The sequence below is a fragment of the Danio rerio genome, chromosome 7, assembly GCF_049306965.1.
Source record: "Danio rerio strain Tuebingen ecotype United States chromosome 7, GRCz12tu, whole genome shotgun sequence".
Classification (NCBI taxonomy): Eukaryota; Metazoa; Chordata; class Actinopteri; order Cypriniformes; family Danionidae; genus Danio; species Danio rerio.
Window position 1 is genome coordinate 11,536,974 of NC_133182.1, and position 20,527 is coordinate 11,557,500.

General features: G+C 36.4%; 3 protein-coding genes across 7 annotated transcripts in view; 2 read left to right on the forward strand and 1 right to left on the reverse strand.

Annotated features, from left to right (window-relative positions):
• Nucleotides 1–7,346, forward strand: part of il16 (interleukin 16) — a 114,990-nt gene extending 107,644 nt beyond the window's left edge. For 4 of the 5 annotated variants that reach the window (XR_012383146.1, XM_021477711.3, XM_003198898.7 and 1 more), the window contains one exon: nucleotides 3,957–7,346. Coding sequence is in view for 3 of the 5 variants with exons in the window: in XM_021477711.3 (XP_021333386.2) it covers nucleotides 3,957–4,123 (167 nt within the window). In the remaining 2 variants the exon portion in view is untranslated. The remainder of the gene's footprint in view (nucleotides 1–3,956) is intronic. The other variant, XR_012383143.1, reaches the window with a different exon arrangement.
• The window catches only part of cemip (cell migration inducing hyaluronidase 1), a 1,140,081-nt gene that overhangs the window by 574,656 nt on the left and 544,898 nt on the right, over nucleotides 1–20,527 (forward strand). The gene's annotated exons all lie outside the window — the stretch shown is intronic.
• The window catches only part of stard5 (StAR related lipid transfer domain containing 5), a 17,773-nt gene continuing 8,352 nt past the window's right edge, over nucleotides 11,107–20,527 (reverse strand). Inside the window, exons 4-6 of the mRNA XM_073908091.1 lie at nucleotides 19,324–19,441; nucleotides 18,688–18,781; nucleotides 11,107–18,565 (exon numbers count right to left, since the gene is read on the reverse strand). Coding sequence (XP_073764192.1) covers nucleotides 18,421–18,565; nucleotides 18,688–18,781; nucleotides 19,324–19,441 — 357 coding nt within the window. The 3' untranslated portion in view covers nucleotides 11,107–18,420. The remainder of the gene's footprint in view (nucleotides 18,566–18,687; nucleotides 18,782–19,323; nucleotides 19,442–20,527) is intronic.

Below are 20,527 nucleotides of genomic sequence, written 5' to 3' on the forward strand. Positions count from 1 at the left end.
AACCTCATTATTAGACATTCTAAATATGCAAACTAGAAGAATTATTATTTCATTTAACAGTCAAATGTTATATTTTCCATTAAAACACATTATATCTGACAAGCAGCTTCTCTGAATCATTTGAAAGTTTTCAGTGTTACCATGTTCTTACTATGGTATTATTGAATTTAACTTTTTACTATTTACAAAACTGAGAAATTATAAGAAATGTGATATACATTAAACCAAAATGCATTTGGAAATAGTATTTATTTCATTGTAGGAAATTTGTGAGAACATATCTAAGAATTATATGTATTAGTATTTAATGAATAGAATTTATAACTCACACTTGGTATAAAAACAGTGCAGCATTTAATAAATCTACAAACTTATTTCAAGCTTAAGGAACATTAAAACACTACAACATTTGTTAGAAAAGGCTCATTTTACAAGTCTCCTAGAATTAAACTAGAAGATTTAAACCCATTTAATCTAATTTAGCTGACGTCACTTTTAGCTTAGCTTAGCATAATGAATTAAATTGGATTGGACCATTAGCATTTCATTCAAAAGTTTTTTTAACTATTTAAAACTTGAGTCTTTTTTATTTACATCATGTCATAAATCCGACAGGTAAAGTAAAATTACTATTTTTTTAGCCCAATATTGCTAGGAACTATACTCTCATTGTAGCGTATTAGTCAAAAAAGCATGGCTATACAATATCAATTACCATTATATTTGCAGGTAAGAATAAATCATAAACCTCATTATTAGACATTCTAAATATGCAAACTAGAAGAATGATTATTTTATTTAACAGTCAAATGTAATGTTTCCCATTAAAATACATTATATCTGACAAGCAGCTTCTCTGAATTATTTGAAAGTTTTCAGTGTTACCATGTTCTTACTATGGTATTATTGGATTTAACTTTTTTTACTATTTACAAAACTATGATATACATGAAACCAAAAATGTATTTGAAAATAGTATTTATGTCATTGTTGGACATCTATGAGCACATAATTATGAGAATTAAAATGACCTCAAAAACTATTGACAGTGAAATAGAATCTCTAACTTAAAAGCGGTAAAGAAACAATGCCAAATGTATTCAAATTGGTGGAAAAGTTGACTTCTGGAATTCATTAAGACAATTTCTTGTTCTAGCCATGTCACTTTTAACTTAGCTTAGCATAACAAATAGAATCAGATTGGACCATTAGCATTTCATTAAAAAAAAAAAAAAAAAAAAGTTTTAATAATTTTCTAAATTGTATAATAAAACTGATAGAAAATGCAAATTACTATTTTCTAGCCATATTTTGCAAGGAACTTTCCTCTTATTATGGCATAATAGTCAAGAAATGCTGCTACACATCAGTTACTGTGAAAAGTACATTTAAACTGCATAAACTGATCGTTTTTTCATACTCCAATGGTTCAGTATTACTATTAACAGTGAAAATAATAGAATTTAAATCTCAAAACCGGTATCGAAACTTTTTTTTTTTTTTTCAAAATTTGCTAATTTTACAAGTCGCTTAGCCTAGCATAGTGAATTAAATCGGATTGGATCATTAGTACTTCATTAAAAAATTGAACTAAAAAAAGAGTTTTAATAGTTTTCCTGTCTAAAGCTTGAATCTTTTCTAGTTACATTGTGTAATTAAACCAACAGAAAATGCAAACTGGGTGTGGCAAGATCTCGTATGATGAGATCTCGCGAGATTAAATCTTGACAAGATTTGTCATCAAGGTAAAAAGTTATCTCGTGAGTTGTGATGTTTTGATAAAGCGTGAAGGTTAAATTGGCATTGAAGATTGGAGGCAGGATTGGATTTGCACACACCTGGCAACCTAGGCTGGCCTCTGAGTTTAGAGGCTGCCGCGTCCAACAGAAGCTACAACTGCAGCCACGCGCATTCAGATTCATAACAATAAGATGGAATAGCACTTCAGATATGCTGAAAGTCATAATCGTCGTAAACACAATTTGAATTAAGACATGTGGAGTATTCCTATTTCAGTCGCATTACTGAAGTGCAGTACAGACATGTTAAGACCGTAATCTTTTTGAACACTTTTGTTTTGCAGTTGGTGAATTTTTTTTTAGTTGAATAAAAATCAATTTTCCATTCATATATCAGCAAATATTTAGCTAATTTTTCAAATTATCTATAAAATGACCATTTTACATTCACAGGCTTATAGCAAAATTGTTTGCAGTGTTGTCATGTTGATAATTTTAAAAGCATGTACACCTTCACATATCCTGTGCGATGTTAGAGTCTTTAAATATACTCAGGGTTTCACTCGTTAAGTAAAATCTAATCAAACATCTAAAACATTTCTTCTTGTCTAAACAGATGTAATATCATTTATATTAAAAGTACATTTTAAATTAGCACAATCTGCTGACTATTTGTTTTCATTGCTCTATAAGAAATGCAAATGAGTTGGAGTATGGTCATCTCCATTGTACCACCTTTTGCAGTTTTCAAATTCTGCAAAAATGTTCTCACTAAAGATATTATAGATTTCTTAAAATAGCTTCATATCTCTATATATATATAAAAAAAAAAAAAACATTGTGCATTTTAAGTGTTGCCTCAAACACGCGAGTGGGTTTGATAAACCACCTGTAGAAATACTCTTTTCTCAATTTGCACCACACACTTTACTTAAACTCCATCTTACAAGGCCTTAATAAGAAAAGCAATGTTTACTTGTGAATGTACCGCACAATCATGCTGCACTGCTTGTTTTCTCCAACCTTAAATATCTCTTTTAATATATTATCAATATCTTGCACAATATTTTTATGTCTTGTATCTGTCGTGTATAGTCTGTCTTAGGTTATGTGTGTAGTTTTTTTTTAAAGCCCCATCTTCATTAATGTGCTAACAATTATACACTACCCGACAAAAGTCTTGTCACATATCCAAGTTTTGGGAACAACATATAATAACTGGACTTCTAGTTGATCATTTGGTATCAGAAGTGGCTTATATGAAAGGCAAAGGCCTCTAAAATATGATCATGTCTTGATGTTGAATTGTTTATTTAGGACAGTAAGCTCTGACTTTGCTTAGACAAAAGTGTTGTCACTGAACAGAAATAATGTCTAGTATAGAATATAAAGTCATGCTGCAGTGGAAAAAAAAAGAATATCGTTTCTGACTCCCATGAGCTTGGAGGACTGCATCCATACATCTCTGCAATGACTTAAATCACTCATTAATAAAGTCATCAGGAATGGCAAAGAAAGCGTTCTTGCAGGACTCCCAGAGTTCATCAAGACTCTTTGAATTCATCTTCAATCCCTCCTCCATCTTACCCCAGACATGCTCAATAATGTTCATATCTGGTGACTGGGCTGGCCAATCCTGGAGCACCTTGACCTTCATTGCTTTCAGGAACTTTGATGTGGAGGCTGAAGTATGAGGAGCGCTATCCTGCTGAAGAATTTGCCCTCTCCTGTGGTTTGTAATGTAATGGGCAGCACAAATGTCTTGATACCTCAGGCTGTTGATGTTGCCATCCACTCTGCAGATCTCTCGCACAGCCCCATACTGAATGTAACCCCAAACCATGACTTTCCTTCACCATACTTGACTGATTTCTGTGAGAATCTTGGGTTCCAATTGGTCTTCTGCAGTATTTGTGATGATTGGGATGCAGTTCAACAGATGATTCATTAGAAAAATCGACCTTCAGCCACTTTTCCAAATAATCAACTAGAAGTCGAGATTTTTAAATTTAGAATTTCTATTTTTTTGTACAGTTTTTAAAAATTAGTGCAGTACAATTGTTAAAATAACACCATAAATGTTACCTTTGAGCACTTTCAAGGACCTATACTTGTTTTTAAGTACTTTACAGGCCTTGAATTTATATATGTGAAATACAATAACCATGGGAACCCTGATTTGGAGATGAATTACCCAGATTTTATGTTGTCTGTCAGGGAGTGATGCGGAACAGAAGGGGCTGAAGTCTGGAGACGAGGTGCTGCAGATCCAGGACTCTTCTCTGCAGGGTCTCACACGCTTCGAAGCCTGGACTCTCATCAAAAACCTCAACGACGGCCCGTTCACACTCATCGTCAAGAGGAGAAGATGTGAACAGAGCTAAAACTCCACTCTAAAAGCACTTAGAGAATAATCACAGTTTTACAACATGTTACGAAATGTCTCCATTCAATTCTTTTCATTTTAAAATAGAAGGGTTCCCACACCTTGAGGCTAAGGAATTTTTGTTCACACTTTACAATAAGGTGCCATCAGTTCATTGTTTTACCAACATGACCTACTTATGAACAATACCTGTATGGCATTTATTATTCAGTTTGACATTTATTAAAGCATTATTAACATCCATGCTTTTAACATAAACTAACAATGAACAAATACTGTAATGTATTGTATATTGCATAAATGCATTTACATATTAGTAAATGCATTAATTTTTGGGAACGTTACAATAAGGTTTCATAATTTACATGAACAAATAATGTACACGACATTACAGTATTTTCGTTAAAGCCGTCACGAACTGCCTAAGGATTTTATTTTGTACTGTTCTCTGAGGTCCACTAATAACGTCATGAAGATTTGTACATCAAAACATCATCATTTAGACAAAATTTGACTTTTCAGTGCTGTTTTTGCACTTTGTTTGTATTAGCGTGATGAATTGTACACTGTAAAAGATGTTAAATATTAACAGTTTCAGTATTTTGTGATTCACAAGTGTTTTCAGTGATATTTACGGTTGTGAATTGCATTATGGGAGGTTGATCTCTGCTCTGTCCACTTTTAATGTTGAAAAATCAACTCTACAGTTTAATGAAGTGAGTTTTATTGACATTTGAGAAGCTTGAAATAATATATTGCATAAGAAATAATATATAGAGAGAAATAAGTGTGTAAAATAACAGAAAATGATCTGACAGTTTAATACATGGTTGTTGTAGAGTAATATACACCACCAACCCAGACAATATATCACTTTAAACTATTAAAAATGTTCATCATAGTCACCTTTTCCAACTTTTTAAGGTTAAAAGTTGTTGAAAAAACGATCAAGGTCCTGTAATGCAATTCAAAAGCATAAATAAATGGCGTAAAATAAAAACTTGAATCACAAAATACAGACAACTGCTAATTTACAGATGTTTTCTACAGTGTAGACATAAAAGTGAACCCCCACTGCTGTGATTGGCTATCATTTTGGCATATTAGGTTTATTTATTTGCATATTAAGTGCAGAAAATTGAGTCGTTGATCTTCTGCGGGGCGGGGCTTATCCACCTTATTACATCACAGAAAAGAACAGTCCATTTCTTTTCGTTTTGTCAGACTACTTAGATTAAAAGCCATTTTTAGACTAACAACAAGGTTTTGAGCTCTGAAACTTACAGGGTGTTTCTATAGTATGATGACCTCTTTTATTTTAAAAAGATAAACTAAATTTTGATTTCTCATTTCATGACCCCTTTAATGCTGCTTACTGAAAATAAAGTCATTTGTTTGTTCTTGTTTAATCGCAGTGCATTATCTAAATCTAGATTTGCATTAGTAAATATTAAACTATCATTTACACAAGATTTATTCATACTTAGTTAATGTTCAGGGGTGTCAAACTCAGTTCCTGGAGGGCCACAGCTCTGCGCAGTTTAGTTCCCATCCTGCTTCAACACACTTAGCCTGAAAGACTTATCTAGTTTAATTAGGTGTGTTTAATTAGAGGTAAAGCTAAACTGTGCAGAGCTGCGGCTTGTAACTGTTTGACACCTCCGTGTTAGTTCATCGATAACTAATGAAATCTTATTTGGAATTGTAACCAATTTTTCCTTTATGAGCAGGTTTTAATTAATTTCCCTTTTCAGTGTGGCGCAAGGAAAATATACATTTACTATTAAACACTTATATGATTTCTTTTCACTTCACAATTGTATATTACCCTTATATTTACAGCTTGAAGGCTGATTTATACTTCTGCGTCAAGCGCACGCATTTACTTTGGCGTAGCATTCATGTAGTCACATCGCCATGGCTGATGCTGACCTCTCAAAAATGTAACTCTTAAAACTGTAACTCTTACAAATGTATGAGTCTCAACGATGCAAAGCGCAAGCTTTGTGATTGGTCGGCTTGGACGTGCTAACGTGTGGCCGAGACCCAAGCGAACCTGCTGTAGCGAGTGTTTACAAGTGTCGAGTCCCATGAAGGAGCTCCAGATGGAAACTTTTGTTTGCCGTTTACCTTATGATAAAGGTTATTACACGCTTGTCTGTTACCGATTCTGAATGAGCGACTTTGATCTGCCATCTAGTGTTTCGGAAGTGTTATTGCAGAGCAACACAAACAGCACGCAGAAGTTTAAATGTATGGCTAAAGTGTCGTGGGTCACGCGATCACTCGACACACAGTATAAATCAGCCTTAAGAGTGTGGGAACCCTGCTTTGATCATCTGAAGGATTAATTAGCCAATCAGACAACTTCATTTTTAGTCATTTCCAGATGTAACGTTTTTATGTTGAGCATTGAAGAGCAAAATAGCAAAAACAAAACTAACAAACAAACATAATTTATGGAAAGGTTTTTCTAAATAAATAATTTCCACAATTGTTTGATGTTTTTACATTTGAGTATTAAAGAGAACAAATTGGAAAAAACTAAATTTCAGAAAAATACTAAAAATGGTGGTTTATCCGTTTTCGCTAATTGATCTCTTCATCCATTTATTGTTTTATTTCATCATTAATGCATTCCAGCATTCGTATGACTTCGATATCTTGTGTGACATGCATGATGTGCATCGCTGCATGTTGTGGTACTACACGATCAGGAAGCTTGTTTCTTTTCACATTTGTACTGTTTTATTGTCATGATCAGGGATTCACACAATTATGATTCTTGTCAAATCTGCCTGCTCGGATGCAACGATTTGCACAAACCTGTATATAAATCTGATATATTTCTACATCATATCACCAAAGCAGAATGTAAAGAGCGCATCAACTTGGCCGCTTTCAAGAGGAAAAACGAATGTTTAAGTAGAACTTTTCCATAAAGGCGTTTATTCTGCTTGGTCAAACGCTTCATCTAACAGTTCTAGTTTTTCAAAGGCAGAACAAATTATCCATTTCATATTTTACTGAAATATCTTTTAGCAAAATCCACCTCTGTCAGTTTCAGTAACTCGTGTGATGAACACTTCAGGTCTTGATAGATATTTTCTTTTCCCGTTTAACGAAAAGCCTTAATATATTGAAAATGTGAGGAATCAAAAGATGTTTTAGATGTAATTAGGGTTTATAACGTCTGAATAAAGTACGAAACAAACGATTAACGTGGTCATCAGTCATTTTTAATATCTGAAAACTGAATCTGAAAGGTGAATCATACAATGACTTACAAAGTGCAAGTTTTTAGTTTTGCTTCTTTCAGGTTTTAACAAACAGAACACAGATGTCCCATAGTCAGTTCTGTGTGGACAAACAGCATGATAAACTGCAAAAATGAAATCTAAACATGTTTAAAGTCCCCATGAAATGAAAACTGACCTGATCTAAATGGTTTGTTTCAGAACTTAAAGTGTGATTTGTTATCAATAAACACATTAATATGAAATATGGCCCAATCCCAATTCTATTTTTGTACCCCTACCCCTTCAAAATTTACCCCTTAGAAATGGGACAGCACTACAGCACCTGCACACATCATCAAATGTCATCGCGATCTCTTGCTTTGTATGAGATCGACGATAGTGACTGCTGTAGTTAGTTGCTTTATTGTTTTAGTATTTATCTTCAGGAAATCACTGAAGGTACATCATATGTTATCTTAAGTATAAAATGTGGCAATAAGATCGTAACTACTGTGCATTTACACAGGGGTCATATTCATCTTTGTAAACACACAAAAACAACATTAACATTATAGCAGACACTGTAAAAAACCCATTCCCAGCCACTAGACTTTACTGACAGGGTATTTGAGTGTCAGAATGTTGTGGGACTGCTATACAGGAGTTAGCAGTTTTTGTTTTAGCGTTTTTATTTAAAAGCATGACGGGAAAACACGTACAGGGTTATGAATGTATTAAAACATGTGCTTGTTTTTTGTAAAGCATCGCAATAATGACAAAAAAATACAAATTTGTGCATCTCCTGACTTCTGTGTGCAGCTATGCTGTTGTTGTGGCTGGTGTATTCTGGGAAATTTTCTTTTCCCTTGGTTTCTAGTATGGTCCTGAAAAATCTCAGTTTTGAGGGGCATCTTGCCCTTTCCCTTAGCCCTACACCTTTAAAGAGAATTGGGACACCCCAGAATTGGGGTAAGGGGAAGGGCTAAGGGGTAGAATTGGGATTGGGCCTAAATCTATTGTCAACTTTGCTCCACCCCTACCCTTCCCATCCAATCATATCCCTGCATTCTAGGGCTGTGCGATTAATCGAAATAAAATCGCAAGAAGGTGCGATATTAAATTTGCATTATTTAATTTCCCCCACCCTGAGGAAATACGTGACTGCCGTCTGTGTGTGACAGTCTTACTAGCCGATTAGGTGAGCACACTTCAGAATTCCACAGCCGAACTATACGGAACGCATAAAAATGAAAGTTTAATGTTTTAATAACTTTGTTTATTTTGTGTGCATTCACGGCTTGCGATGCAGGTGTGTGCTTCATCTATAGTGACTGGCTGTAATGTAATTTACTATAAAAATGTCATTTCATTTTCATAGGACAGTTATATATAAATGCATTATTTGCAGAATTTTAAAGCATTTATTTAAACAATTTAAATGCTTCTTATTGGATATTACGTCATTTAATGCGACTATTCGCATGACTTTACAGAGAGCTTACAACCTACTAACTACGGTTTGCTTTAAGAACAAGTTCACAATTTCACAAATTTAGTTACCAACTAGCTATTTAGTGTAGCATCTGGGATAATTATTTTGCTTTAGACAAAAAAAGCTACAGAAAGGCTCTTATAAGCCATGTTAGTTTGCTGAGTGTTTTGTATTTTTATAATCATTATTTATTATTTATTTGTACAATATGCTACACTATCTTCCTAATTTGAGTTCAACTTGTTTACTGAAAGGTAGAGTCATTTTATTTGTGCTTACTGTTTGCGCTAGAGAAAAATGAGAATTTCAAAATATTTAAAAACAAATTTGAATAAATGTTTATTGATATCTTTTCAATTCATTTTTTAACTAACACTCACTGCACTTTAGCAATAAGAAGCTATGATACAGATTATTGAGCTGAAGCTTGACTACAATATCGCAAATCAAATCGAAATCGCAATGTCAAAAAAAATAAAAATTCGCAATTAGATATTTTCCCCAAATCGCACAGCCCCACTGCATTCTGATTTGTACCATCCATTTTTACAGAATAGAGTGCATTAGTGCCCATTTGTTCAGTAGTCAGACCCCCTAGTGTTTAGCGATGTTGCGATCACTGGATCCAACGCAAAATAAAAAAAAAGTCGCAATTTTTTTCCGATCCAGAAAAATTCTTAATTTAAACGCAAAATAATTGACATTTTAATTTAATTTATTTGTAAATAAAACTTCTAATTCCAAATCATATAATCAAATAATATTCATTTCAGTTTGCAATTAATTGTTTTACATGACTTAAAGACATTGCATACGCAGCGCACGTAATGTATTTGAGTGTCTCTCGACAAATGAAGTCTCATCTGCGCCCTCACAATCCAAACATTACATGAGAGTGGAGGAGAATGTTTTGCAGCCTGTGCAATAAGCAGATGTGGATGAAGCGTGAGTGATTTACTTGCGAAGTGCATAAATTAAGTGCGCAAATTGGGTGTTTTGTGCGTTTCAATCACTTCAGACTGCAAAAGAAAATAAGAGCAAACATCTAACAAACGGAGCAGTTGAACAGGCAAAAAAAGCAAGCAGCTTACAATGATGGAGATTGGTTCAAGGATGATGGCCGCTGTATGTGACCGAATTGAAGGACATTATTTGTGCTTCACATGTATGGCTGGTATTATGATGTGTGTCCCTGCCACTGACAAGTTTTACGGCAATCTGTATTTTAGGTGTATTATGGTAGGGGAAGCCCTAACGCATGTCCTGAGTCAGGTACATGATGTCAGATACTCCAGGCAGTGAAATCTGAGAAAGAGAAAGTAAGATCGTGCGTAAAAATTTGAGTTATACAACCTTCCTTTGGCTTAATCCCTACCGTTGTAGATCTAATCTTGACAAGAGACCAAATAAAAGGTTTATGATTGCACATGCACATACTGAATATGGTAAATAAGATATTTTCCCGCAGATTTCTGGGAATTACCACCACAAAATCAGTCATTTTTATCAGAAAAAAAAAATTTCACAAAAGAAATCGTGAAAAACTAGGGGGTCTGAGCAGTGCTAATTCCTATTCATTCATAAAATATGAAAACAAGCAGCTTGATTAAACTGCTATAAACTAGACCAACCATCAATAAAGATATTAATAAAAAATTACAATTAATTCACTGCAGTTTTATAGGGAAAACGACAACCGTACTTAACTAGTAGAGAAAAACTACAATCCCATGAAGCACTGCGAACGTCACAATCAGCTTAAATAATACATACTCTACACAAATAATTAGTTTCAAGTATTTTCAGAGCATATTTATTATTCATTGAGCCTTATATCAATCACAGTGCAGCATAAGAGTGGGCACACTGCTCTCTGATTGGTGGAATTCAGCAGAGCATTATGGGTAATGTAGTTTTTCTTTTAAAAAATTTTTAAATCTTTTTTTTTTTTACATCAGGTCTGTCTTTAAAACTTAACCAGTTATCATTGAGGACAATCAATGCTTTTTTTACTACAAAACGAAAATAAATGGAATCACTTGACAGCGGTGGAACCCTGACAATGTGTACTACTGACGGAATATAAATCTGTCTATTCAAATATAAAGAGAAGACTTTGCACAATACCACTGAAGGCAAGCACACACTCCTTGCATCATCTTCCAGAATGCACAAGTGCATATGGCTCGTTTGCATTTTATAAAAATCTCCCTAAAAATATAAGCACAGAACACATCTCCAGGCCATGAGCATGCGTTCACTGTAAATTTACCGACAGCATACAGGCATAAAAATCACACAGTACTGATTGGTTAAGACGCATGGATTGGACACAATCGTGCAGCGACACAAAAACAGGCAAACTGTAATTGAAGAGATCACAGTTAACAAACAAGACACACAACAACACACTCTGTTCTCACTGAAGTCAATCAGTTCTGTTTGAGTATTAAACAGTATTAAACAGTCCCTTTGTCCATGTGCAATTACCACGGTTTACAAGCAAACATACTAACACAGGCTCATTCTGAAAACGTAGCCTTATATACATTTCTGGAGATCGCAAATTATGTAGCCAGACATACATATGGCTCCATTTCGTCTTTAAAGCGAACGCTACGAGGCGGTGTGACGCCGTTTCTATTCATGCTTTTCAGCTAACCGCTTACCTCCATATGGTCAGCTTTTCTGCTGTTAGACGTTAGTCACGCAAGTACGTCAGCGGTCTTGTGACGTGGACTGGAGTTGACAGTGACGGCGGGGTTTGAGGCCATTGAAAAATGATTCGGGAAAGTAGGTAAAAACAAGCAAAAGCCAATCGGTGCTTTTAAAAACACTTACAGTTGGGTTTAGGGAAGTGGGTGGTCGGGGGTCAATCGGTGTTTTGAAAACACTAACAGATGGGTTTAAAGAAGGGGGTGGGTGGCGACATCGGTCGGTCCGTCTGTCGACAGCAGCCTCTGGTGGATTTACGCAAGAACAGTAGGCGTGAATGGCACTCGCGAAAGTTGAGATCTGAAAAAGCGTACACAGTGGCCTCCGGTGGATTTACATGTGAAAAGCAGGCGCTAATGGCACTCGTGAGAGGAATTTGAGATCTGAAAAAGCATACACAGTGGCCTCTGGTGGATTCGCGAAAACAAAAACTGCAAAAAACGTAGCTCCTGGGACGTATTTGGTGCTCTCCAGAAATCTATATAGGGGTAAGTTTTCAGAACGAGCCTGGGTTGAAACATACAAGGCTAAAATGAGAATCAGCTCTTATTCAACTGTGGGGGAAAATGTCATATTTCCAGTATTTTGGAATGTTGGACGACATTAAAAGCATGAATTTGAATAGAACATGACGTATTATGATTATTACAATTAAAAGATATTCAGCAAAGAGGCTTATGTTAGAATTTCCATGTGTTATTACCATGTATTTTTTTATTACCAAATGTGCTAATAGATTAATCAAATTTTAAAGTCAGCATGAAGCAGAAGTTGCAGAGACTTTTATTTCAGTTTGTTGATGCAAATGCTTGCAAATGAATAGGAATATTGAGTAGAGGCTGGGGCTGGCGCATCATTCCCGTATAGCAAACTAATAGCAAAGTCCCTTTTAGGAGAGTCAAAAACTCTAGAATACACAAGACGCGTCACTCCTATGTTTTGAATGAGGAAAAGTGTAACGTCAATATGGAGAATAAAGCCCCACCTACTAGTACAGGGGCCAATCAGCAATCGCTTTATGGCAAATAAAGCCCGCCTACTAGTACAGGAGCCAATCAGCAATCGCTATAGACTGGGAATTCTCTGAAGGAGAAGCTTGGACCAGAGGTGTGCTTTCACAACAGTTTTTGTGGTCAACAGACGCACTGAAATCTCAGCAAATACTTGCTCCACAGACATAACAAATGTATTAACATAAAGCTCGAAACCTGTAGTTTTAAATTAATCAACTATACTTGGAAGACAAAAAGTTTTTTGCCAAGCTGATGATTAAATTTAATATTAGGAATCACCAATGATTTTCCAGAGATGGGTTGCGGCTGGAAGGGCGTCCGCTGCGTAAAAACTTGCTGAATAAGTTGGCGGTTCATTCCGCTGTGGCGACCCCGGATTAATAAAGGGACTAAACCGACAAGAAAATGAATGAATTACCAATGAAATTAAACAACAAGCATCTCTTTAGTTTCATTTCTAAAACTTTCAAATCAAACAAAATCCTAATTTTTCAGGTTGACCGAGCTAATGCACATACGTACTCAAAAGGAACCAGATCACGACACCAACCTCATTTATGACAAAAGTTTTCTGGTTTTGTAATCCGTATGAACAGCAAATACTCAAACGCCTACAAACTTGTAAACAGAGTTGCTGTCTTTACTGGAGGAGATTTAAACGACCAAGATGTGAATTACTTTAGAGGACCAGCACAATTAGACGATCATTATTCAGAGGATGATCGTGTGTAGAGCTGCCATAAACGAAGTTGGTGCCGTGATCTCGTTCCTTTCAAGCGCGTATGTGCATTGGCACAGTCAACCTGAAAAAATGCAGATTTTTGTTTGAATTGAATGCTTAGAAATGAAACTAATAAATGCTTAGAAATGAGACAGTTGTTGTTTAATTTCATTGTTTATTTCTAATATAAATTGAATTGTAAGCTTGGCAAACCGTTTTGGAGAATTTTACATTTTCCCGTTTAGACAAAATGCCTGAGCACACTGGCCGAAAGGCATTTCAAAGATGGCCACTAAGTGAAATAACTTGCCTTAAAGGGACTTTGAATAAGTCATTTCACTTGGCGGCCATCTTTGAAACTTCTCTTGGGCAGTATGTTCAAATGAGGTTAAATTCTCCAAAATTGCTTGCCAACCTTACCATTAAATTTCATTTTAGGAATCAACAATAAAATTAAATCAACAACTGTGTCTTTAGTTTCATTTTTAAACATTTGAATCACACAATATCTGCAGAAACTCACGGCTGGTCTGAGCCCCTCCCCTGGAGAATCCTCAGTCTATAGGATCAACGATTGGCTCTTTTACTAGTAGGCGGGGCTTTATTCACCATATTGTCATTACACTTTTTCCCCCATTCAAAACTATTCGAGTGACACGTCTTGTGTATTCTACAGTCTTTGCTAAAGGTAGGAGCGGTTCTTACCACACAGTTATTATAGAAAGCATCGGTTTGATATCAACAGAAGGCGTCTTTAAATGCGGAAGCAAATGGTCAAACTTTCATTGAAGGTTATAAAAAAAAAAACTTTTTTCAATGGATTAATGATTAACTTACACATTTCCTTTCACCTTTAGAATAGCAATGTGAGCAAGCAAAACAGTGTAAATTTTTAATTTCATGCAGACTTTAAAGGGATAGTTCACCAAAAAAAAAGAAAGTTTCCTCACCATTTACTCAATCTCAAGTGGTTATTTTTTCTGCTGAACACATAACTAGATAATTTGATTAATGTTGGGAAATGCAGCCATTGAAATCCACAAATAAAATACAACTAATGCAGAAATCACTTTAAAAAACAATTAAAATCCCAGAAATTCATATCAAAATATTCTAATTAGACCTCCAGATCATGTTTTATACCTCAAAAATGATTAATTTCTCACTGCTGATTTCTGTTTCTCATGAATAACTGCATAATGCTTTCCATAAATCTCATTCATCTTAAATGGCAGGCAGTTGTTTGGCTGGCTGGCTGGCATGAATACTTTTGAATGGCCGTCAATGGAGAAAAATGCTTTTAAATCACCAGTAGGGCTAATGGGGTCAAGCTAACCAGCTAAACCTTTATCATCATATAACATCTCCTATCACGACTGTACTGGCCCTTTTATAGTCAGTTTCAAACATACAGTACATAAACTCAGTAATGTTAACCGAGAACAGCAGCAAATGCAGTTCTTCAAATGTGTCTGAAGACACTCGAATGTCAAGTAAACTCTGATTTGCCAAAGTCTATAATATTAACATAGAAAAATGTTCAAATTACAGCGCATCCAACATTTAGAGATGAAGAAAAATCCTAAAATATGCGACAGGAATGCTAAAAGCAGTTTATTAAAACAAGGCTCCGTTCCAAAAACTAGTGAGCTGCCTATTTAGGCCACATTTCTGACATAACAGCAGTTTCAAACACATAGATGTCACATAATGCTAAACGCTATTGAAACCAACTGTGAGATTCCCTTTTGTTTAATGCCTGAGCTCTATATGTGTGACATATGGCCCTGCTGCCAACATAGGGGACTGCTTATTAGTAACTTAAGCCACTTTTCTACTGTGCAGTACAACTCAGTTCAGTTTTGCTCAGCTCAGTTTGCATTTCCACTACGGTTTAGTACCACTTAAAGTGGGGGGGGATTATTACTATAGATGCCCTGCCTCTACTGCTGTGACATCATAGTTTTCATCCCAATGTCCGATATGCAGAAGATCTAGACCAGGAGTGTCCAAACTCGGTCCTGGAGGGCCGGTGTCCTGCAGATTTTAGCTCCAACTTGCCACAAGACACCTACATGGATGTTTCTAGAAAGCCTAGTAGGAGCTTGATTACCTAGCCCAGGTGTGTCTGATTGGGGTTGAAACTAAACTACGCAGGACATCGGCCCTCCAGGATTGACTTTGGACACCCCTGATCTAGACCTCTTATATTGACTATTTTGCTGCAGTTTCAGTTGTTGGAGGAATAAAATGGTGCCAACAAACAATACAGCATTACGCCATTATAATTAATCATGTAATATACAAAATTTATTGTCAATTTCACTCCGGCTCTAGCCTTCCCATCCAATCCTATGTCTGGACTCTGATTCCCATACAATGAATCACTGGTTTGATTCCAGCTCAGTGGTGGTTGGGTGCAGTAGGACCGGATGGTTACATGTGGAGGCTTTTCCGCAATGAGAGTGAGGTTTATGGGGGTGACTGTAGCGTAGGCCAGCTAGTGAAGTGCTATGCAGGCAAATCTCACTCTTCTGACCTCGAAAGGTGCTCTAGTGACAGACGCTAGAGGCCATGGTTTTAGCCTCCTTGTTAGAGAAACCGGTTCCCATACAAAAAAAATCGCCAGTTGAATCCCAGCTCAGAGCGGGTTGGGTGCAAGAAAATGATACTGTAATATGCAAGTGACTTGAAAGCATTCAGGTCAAACCTTACGACAGACACTAGGAACCATAGTCTTTAGTCTCTTTGTTAGAGCAACCGATTCCCATACAAAGAATCGCAGATCCTAGCTCAGAACGGGTTGGGTGCAGTAGGACTGGTGGGTTACATGTGCGGGCTCAGGTTTAGAGGGATGAATGTAACGAAGACCAGCCAACGAAGTGCTATGCAGATAAACCTCACTCCTCTGACCTCAAAGTGCTCTAGTGACAGATGCTAGCCATGGTCTTTAGCCTACTTGTTAAGAGAAACCGACTCCCAAACAAAAAAAAATAAATCACTGGTTTGATCCCAGCTCAGAATGGGTTGGCTGCAGTAGGACTGGTGGGTTACATGTGGGCTCATACGGGATGGGAGTGAAGTGTAGGGGATTGAATGTAGGGGAGGCCAGCTAGCAAAGTGCTATGCAGGTAAACCTCACTCCTCTGACCTCTAAAGGTGCTCTAGTGATAGATCCTAGAGGCCATGGTGTTCAGCCTTCTTGTTAGAGAAATGGGCTTCCATACAAAGAATCGCTGGTTCAATCCCAGTTTAGAGCAGGATGGGTGCAGTTAGACCGGTGGGTTACAATATAAAATATTCACACAGCATATCTTGAAGAAAATGTAACTGTGATATGCAAAGACTCGAAAGCATTGAGGCCAAACCTTACAACAGACACTAGAGGCCATGGACTTTAGCCTTCTTGTTAGAACAACCGATTCCCATACAAAGAATCGCAGATCCCAGCTTAGAGTGGGTTGGGTGCAGTAGGACTGGTGGGTTACACGTGGGGGCTCGTCCGGGATAGGAGGCAGGTTTAGGCGGGTGAATGTAACGAAGGCCAGATAACAAAGTGCTATGGAGGTAAACCTAACTCCTCTGAACTTAAAGTGCTCTAGTGACAGATGCTAGAAGCCATAGTCTTTAGCCTCCTTGTTAAGAGAAACTGACTCACAAACAAAGAACCGCAGATTCAATCCCAGCTCAGAATGGGTTGGCTGCAATAGGAGCGGTGGGTTACACGTGGACTCGTACAGGATGGGAGTGAGGTGTAGGGGATTGAATGGAGGGGAGGCCAGCTAGCGAAGTGTTATGCAGGTAAACCTCACTCCTCTGACCTCTAAAGGTGCTCTAGTAATAGATGCTAGAGGCCATGGTGTTCAGCCTTCTTGTTAGAGAAACGGGCTTCCATACAAAGAATTGCTGGTTCAATCCCAGTTTAGAGCAGGTTGGGTGCAGTTGGATCGGTGGGTTACAATATAAAATGTCATGAAATATTCACACAACATGTCTTGAAGAAAATGTAACTGTGATATGCAAAGGACTCGAAACCATTGAGGCCAAACCTTACAACAGACACTAGAGGCCATAGTCTTTAGCCTTCTTGTTAGAACAACAGATTCCCATAAAAAGAAGTACCGATCCCAGCTCAGAATGGGTTGGGTGCTGTAGGACTGGTGGGTTACACGTGGGGGCTCGTCCGGGATAGGAGGGAGGTTTAAGGGGGTGAATGTAACGAAGGCCAGCTAACAAAGTGCTTTGCAGGTAAACCTCGCTCCTCTGACCTCAAAAGGTGCTCTAGTTACAGATGCTAGAAGCCATGGTCTTTAGCCTCCTTGTTAGAGAAACCGACTCACAAACAAAGAATCGACAGTTCGATCCCAGCTCAGAGCGGGTTGGGTGCAGTATGACCGGTGAAACGTTGTGAAATATTCACATAGTATGTCTCAAAGGAAATGTAATTGTGATATGCAAAGGATTCGAAAGCATTGAGGTCGGAAGTGAGACGTTTCATTATGTTCTGACTGTATCTGAAATGCAGAAACGAAAAAAAGAAATCACATAATAGGTACTGAACCCAAAACTGAGGTGTATCAAACTTAACTGCATCATAGCATGCAGTGGAAATGCACCTTTAGTAGACAGCAAGGCAGCTCAGTGGGTTTTAGAACAGAGCCGTTAAGTCTAAAAAGTTAACAAAGCCACATATCATGGTTATTATACATAGGGGATCACTCCAAGTCTAAAAAACTGACCAATTGGCAAAACATGATGCTACCAGTATCAACAAAATGTCTTCAATTTTCACACAAAGAAATCGATAAAACGTCATTTGAAAGCACTTTGGATAAAAGCATCTGCCAAATGCATAACTGTAGGTTTTTCTGTGCAATAGTTCATCACTTGTATCACTAGTTTTCAGAATTTCTGAAATAATACAGTAAACAAAATGTTCCAGTAGTCTAGATCTATAAAACGGTTTATGTTCAAGTGTGTTTAGACACGTGTGACTTTTGGAAGAATCAGGAATAAAGTAACCTCACTTTTCACTAAAATCAAAAGTAATCAAATCAAATTATTAAAAGTTTCAGAATTAATCTTAAAGGGACGGGGGTGAACTCTATAAAGTGGCTATTTGAGGGATTTGACAGCTTTGGTCAGGTTGTTGTAAAACTCCACCATACTAGTGGGGAAAAATGAATCTACAACCGAACGAGGAAGCAATCCTCCGAGGTCAGTCTGGAAAAAGCTGAACAGCTGCGTTTTGCTCGGATCCCTATAAAGACAAACAATGGTGTACTTCAACATTTTATGCTATGGATGAAAAAAAAAGTCAAAATCTCACCATCTGCTGACTCATATAAGAATTACAATAATCAAAAATGTAGGAACTTTTACCCAGGAACTGGAACACACATGCAGCCACATGGATGGTTGAAACCTCTGACGAAGCCGTTCTGAGGAGGACAGTCTGGATGGCTTACATTGGTAGCTATAAAACAATAAAAAATGTGATATAAAAGCAATTAAGATTAGTTATCAGGTCTTATATTTATTTTATAGTGATTTTATTTGATAGAATTAACTGCTCTTGATAACAAGGTACTTAATATTGCCATATTTTTAGTAATCACTAGATCTGTGGTGATGATGAGTAATTTTTGCTATGTTATATATTGTCTCAGAAATGATTGCGGTAAGTGATGTTATTGTCTAAATCACGGGTGTCAAACTCAATTCCTGGAGGGCCGAAGCCCTGCACAGTTTAGTTCCAACCCTGCTCCAACACACTTACCTGTAGATTTCAAACAAGCTTGAAGGACTCAATTAGTTTGATCAGGTGTGTTTAATTAGGGTTGGAACTAAACTGTGCAGAGCTGCGGCCCTTTTGGAACTGAGTTTGACACCTGTGGTCTAAATATTGACAATGTTTAAAATTGACCGCAATACCTAGTTTAACCACAAGGTAGGTCAATCCTACATAGCGCACCTTTAAACAAAAGATTAAAGAAGGAAGACCATAAACACGCATACCATTTGATGACACCGTGCCGTCCTCATACCGCTTAATGGAAATGACATCGACAAAATCACGAGGTGATATAATACCCATGGCAGCTGAGGGGGTGACAGTTCGGCAGATCAAAACGTCCTGCGAAATGACAGAACAGATTTAGAAATGTACACCTCCTGCATTATGTAGGTACATCTCAATTATAACTCAATTATAGCATCTCAATTATAACTATTAAAGGGAAATTAACTTCACCCGAAGCTGAAAATGCTGTCAATATTTTCAAACCTGTCTGAGTTTCTTTTTATTTTATTTTATTTTGAATTATTTTAATTAATTAATTTATCTTTTTAACTTTTTTAAAATTTGTTTTTCTAAAATTCAAACACAATGACTGACAACTTTGGTCGAACAAAACAATTAACAATAAAAGATACACTGCTACGTGTGGCGTTCACTCCTGCCCGTAGTTATTATTTTCAATTGATCTTGTTTTTTTTTTTTTTCCTTTTCAGTTTTCTGTTGGTTGATTTGGTGACGTCAGGCTTTTAAAACGGACGGAAACGGACTTCTCACTCCCGGTCATTCCTGGCCGTGGTTGATTTATGTTACATTGTCTTAGGACCACGAGACGTATTCAAGTATGGGCCGTAACATACAATATACACAATAACTGAATAATAATTAAAATGAAATAATAAAAAAATAAATATAATAAACAAATAATCGAATAAGTAAACAAATAATTAAAACAAATAAATAAATAAATAAATAAATAAATAAATAAATAAATAAAAACAAAATACTGACCTTTTTAATCTAAATTAGTCTAATCCTCTTCAATTTAACTATTTAGTGTAGATTTTATGCTTTTAAAGTAATCTATGAACGGTTGCCAGATTTTACAGAATTTGTCTTCTTTCTGTTTTAGGGTGAATCTGATTTTCTACAGTTCAGAATAATTATTTTAATTCCTCATCTGATATAAACAGCGGGGAAAACAAAGTATTGAACACATCATGTTTTCCCTGGGAATAATGTTTCTAAAAGAGCTGTTTACATGGGTTTGATACCAAAATCTGCTTCAATTCCAAGCAATACAAACATAAAAAAAAAAAAAAAAACTTTGAAAAATGAGTTTTATGTGTGATGACAATAGAATAACACCAGGAGAAAGCGCTGGAGTACTGAAATGTATTTAATGCTTATATAGCATAAAAGGCT